General features: G+C 33.2%; 1 protein-coding gene across 1 annotated transcript; it reads right to left on the minus strand.

The window, feature by feature from the left end:
* LOC142235375 (luciferin sulfotransferase-like) lies at nucleotides 1-565 on the minus strand (the record flags this gene model as incomplete). Its single annotated transcript, XM_075306630.1, has 2 exons — nucleotides 1-8; nucleotides 232-565. Coding segments are annotated over 2 exons (342 nt in total), but the record flags the coding sequence as incomplete, so codon positions are not given.
* Nucleotides 566-5086: the final 4521 nt, after the last annotated feature.

The following is a 5086-nucleotide window of genomic DNA, read 5'->3' on the forward strand; positions in this document are numbered from 1 at the left end:
TCAGATTTCTACAAATGGAGTCATAATGTGTTTTTTTACAAACCCATCTTTGTCAAATTTGACAAAGATCTCTTTTTCCAGAACTATTTAAGTTTGCGAAATATCATCGCAATTCATCATATCATCACTCCAGATTTCCCCATATAGTATATGTATCGCCCGATTTACCGAATTTATATACTCGTAATCCCATCTTACTACTCTTTAAAGTGTCCCGACTTTTCAACTTACTCTTCATATTATCGAATGACAAGTGATCCAACATTTTCTTCATTTCATCTTGAGTGAGTTGTGGTCTTTCCAAAAATGTACAGAGCCTTTCAATGACCCCTTGTAAGTTGCTTTTCATCTCCTCATAGGTAACAAAGAATATATGAGGTTCATTACGCATTCTCCAAAAATCAACAGTATGTGTCCAATAACTGGAGTAATTCACCTCACTATTGATGAAATCATTGACATATTCCTCCAGAGTCTCACCGAGCCAAAATTTCAAACTTTTTACAAAATGATATGAGGAGATCAAAGCATCTTTGCAGTTACGAGCCACATAAATGATCTGGAAAAATATAAGTAAAAATCAGATTAGAAGTAAAGAAGTAGAAATAAAATTTTGAGAGAAATTTCTATAAGAATAAAATTTTGACAAAATTTTCTATAAGATTAAAATTCTAACAAAATAAAATGTTGGCAAAATTTTGACAACAATTTTCCATAGAAATTAAATTTTGACAAAGTTTTCTATGGAAATAAAATCCAAATTTTTTAGAAATAAAATTTTGATAAAACATAAAAATAAAATTCTTTAAAATTTTCCATAGAAATAAAATTTTGACAAATTTTTATATCGAAATAAAATTGTGACAAAATTTTCTATAGAAATAAAGTTTGGAAAAAATTTTCTATAGAAATAATTTTTTTTTTGTTTTGGTTTGTTATTGTTGGTTTGTACTTCAATCATATTCGTTGTGTTGATCTCAGCTTAAAAACCATTGCGTTGACTAAACCACAGGAGTAGCTTAACCAACAGAGGAAAAGAACTCTTGTAGTTTACTCAACGCAATGGTTTTTAAGCTGAGATCAAAACAACGAATATGAAATAAAATTTTGATAAAATTTTTTATAGATATACAATTTTGATAAAATTTTTTATAGAAATATTTTTTTTTACAAAATTTTCTATAGAAATAAAATTTTTAAAAATTTTCCATAAATATAATTTTGACAAAATTTTCTATTGGAATAAACTTTGGCTTTAGGTTTGGCAACACTTTCTATAAAAATACAATTTTGACACAATTTTCTATAGGAATAAAATTAAATTTTCTATAAAAGTTAAATTTCCTATAAAAATAAAATTTAATTTTCTATAAACATAAAATAAAAGTTTCTATAAAAACACTATTTCGAGAAAAATTTTCTATAAAAACCCAGTAAGGAAAGTCTAAAGTCGGGCGGGGCCGACTATATTATACCCTGCACCACTTTGTAGATCTAAATTTTCGATACCATATCACATCCGTCAAATGTGTTTGGGGCTATATATAAAGGTTTGTCCCAAATACATACATTTAAATATTACTCGATCTGGAAGAATTTGATAGACTTCTACAAAATCTATAGACTCAAAATTTAAGTCGGCTAATGCACTAGGGTGGAACACAATGTTAGTAAAAAACCAGATCGGCGAAAAATATATATGGCAGCTATATCTAAATCTGAACCGATTTTTTCCAAAATCAATAGGGATCGTCTTTGAGCCGAAACAGGACCCAATACCAAATTTTAGGACAATCGGACTAAAACTGCGAGCTGTACTTTGCACACAAAAATACATCAACAGACAGACAGACAGACAGACGGACAGACAGACAAATGCACAAACTTATTATACCCTGTACCACAGTAGTGGTGAAGGGTATAAATATGGGAAACATTTAAATCTGAAGCAATTTTAAGGAAACTTTGCAAAAGTTTATTTATGATTTATCGCTCGATATATATGTATTAGAAGTTTAGGAAAATTAGAGTCATTTTACAACTTTGCGACTAAGCAGTGGCGATTTTACAAGGAAATTGTTGGTATTTTGACCATTTTTGTCGAAATTAGAAAAACATATATATGGGAGCTATATCTAAATCTGAACCGATTTCAACCAAATTTGGCACGCATAGCAACAATGCTATTTCTACTCTCTGTGCAAAATTTCAACTAAATCGGAGATAAAAATTGGCCTCTGTGGTCATATGAGTGTAAATCGGGCGAAAGCTATATATGGGAGATATATCTAAATCTGAACCGATTTCAACCAAATTTGGCACGCATAGCTACAATGCTAATTCTACTCCCTGTGCAAAATTTCAACTAAATCGGAGCCAAAAATTGGCCTCTGTGGTCATATGAGTGTAAATCGGGCAAAAGCTATATATGGGAGATATATCCAAATCTGAACCGATTTCAACCAAATTTGGCACGCATAGTTTCAATGTTAATTCTACTCCCTGTGCAAAATTTCAACTAAATCGGAGTTAAAAATTGGCCTCTGTGGTCATATGAGTGTAAATCGGGCGAAAGCTATATATGGGAGATATATCCAAATCTGAACCGATTTCAACCAAATTTGGCTCGTATAGTTACAATGCTAATTCTACTCCCTGTGCAAAATTTCAACCAAATCGGAGTTAAAAATTCGCCTCTTTGGGCAAATGAGTGTAAATCGGGCGAAAGCTATATATGACAGCTATATCTAAATCTGAACCGATTTAGCTGGTATTTTGCAAGTTTTTCGAGACCCATAAAATATTCGGATGTACGGAATTTGAAGAAGATCGGTTGATATACACGCCAATTATGACCAGATCGGCGAAAAATATATATGGCAGCTATATCTAAATCTGAACCGATTTTTTCCAAAATCAATAGGGATCGTCTTTGAGCCGAAACAGGACCCAATACCAAATTTTAGGACAATCGGACTAAAACTGCGAGCTGTACTTTGCACACAAAAATACATCAACAGACAGACAGACAGACAGACGGACAGACAGACGGACAGACAGACAGACGGACATCGCTAAATCGACTCAGAATTTAATTCTAAGCCGATCCGTATACTAAAAGGTTGGTCTATGATTACTCCTTCTTGGCGTTACATACAAATGCACAAACTTATTATACCCTGTACCACAGTAGTGGTGAAGGGTATAATAAAAATATGGGAAACATTTAAATCTGAAGCAATTTTAAGGAAACTTCGCAAAAGTTTATTTATGATTTATTGCTCGATATACATGTATTAGAAGCTTAGGAAAATTAGGGTCATTTTTACAACTTTTCGACTAAGCAGTGGCGATTTTACAAGGAAAATGTTGGTATTTTGACCATTTTTGTCGAAATCAGAAAAACATATATATGGGAGCTATATCTAAATCTGAATCGATTTCAACCAAATTTGGCACACATAGCTACAATGCTAATTCTACTCTCTGTGCAAAATTTCAATTAAATCGGAGTAAAAGATTGGCCTCTGTGGTCATATGAGTGTAAATCGGGCGAAAGCTATATATGGGAGCTATATCTAAATCTGAACCGATTTCAACCAAATTTGGCACGCTTTGCTACAATGTTAATTTTACTCCCTGTGCAAAATTTCAATTAAATCGGAGTAAAAGATTGGCCTCTGTGGGCAAATGAGTGTAAATCGGGCGAAAGCTATATATGGGAGCTATATCTAAATCTGAACCGATTTCAACCAAATTTGACACGCATAGCTATAATGCTAATTCTACTCTCTGTGCAAAATTTAAACTAAATCGGAGCAAAAAATTGGCCTCTGTGGTCATTTGAGTGTAAATCGGGCGAAAGCTATATATGGGAGCTATATCTAAATCTGAACCGATTTCAACCGAATTTGACACGCATAGCTATAATGCTAATTTTACTCCCTGTGCAAAATTTCAACTACATCGGAGCACAAAATTGGCCTCTGTGGGCAAATGAGTGTAAATCGGGCGAAAGCTATATATGGGAGCTATATCTAAATCTGAAACGATTTGGCTGATATTTTGCAAGTTTTTCGAGACTCATAAAATATTCGGATGTACGGAATTTGAGGAAGATCGGTTGATAAACACGCTAACTATGACCACATCGGGGATAAATATATATGGCAGCTATATCTAAATCTGAACCGATTTTTTCCAAAACCAATAGCGATTGTCTCTGTCCCAAGAAACGGCCCTGTGCCAAATTTGAGGACGATCGGACATAATTGCGAGCTGTACTTTGTGCACAAAATTACATATACAGACAGACGGACAGACAGACAGACAGACAGACAGACAGACAGACAGACGGACGGACATCGCTAAATCGACTCAGAATTTAATTCTAAGCCGATCGGTATACTAAAAGATGGGTCTATGACCACTATTTCTTGGCGTTACATACGAATGCACAAACTTATTATACCCTGTACCACAGTAGTGGTGAAGGGTATAAAAAGTTTACTTGGATCCACAGATTTTGATTCCCCTTATGGCTTTTGGTATTAATTTTAGCGACTTATCTGGCTTTAAATCTAGGATTTATAAAATTGTCAGTCCTTTTGTTGCGGTATATTAATAAAGCTATTCACATACAACAAATTCCAGTTTAAAAATCCAATGGATACTTCAAAGCAAAAAAGATTCAACATTTTAGTTAATTTATCAACGATTTCTTTAAATCAAAAATGTGTCTCCTATACGATTTTAACGAAGGGACGCAAATTTCAGACATTGCTGTCCTAAATTTAATCAAAAAAAGTTTTGAAGCTAAGATTATAAACTTTATTTTAATTAAAATTTCATTATATTAAATAAATATGTCCTTAATATTTTGCAAGTCTTCGGAAACCGTACTATACAAGATGGAAGGGTATCTAAGATTCGACCAAATCTTTGGCATGAATACTGGTTAAAGTTGGTATTGCATTTAAAAAAGCTTGTTTTTAATACTGCCGCTAGCAGAGACTTCCGTAGACGTCAGCATCACTAATAAAAGCTTTCCTTCATCTGTTTCTTAACATATTTTGTTGACTTGGCT

Source organism: Haematobia irritans, chromosome 4 (assembly GCF_050003625.1).
Source record: "Haematobia irritans isolate KBUSLIRL chromosome 4, ASM5000362v1, whole genome shotgun sequence".
Classification (NCBI taxonomy): domain Eukaryota; kingdom Metazoa; phylum Arthropoda; class Insecta; order Diptera; family Muscidae; genus Haematobia; species Haematobia irritans.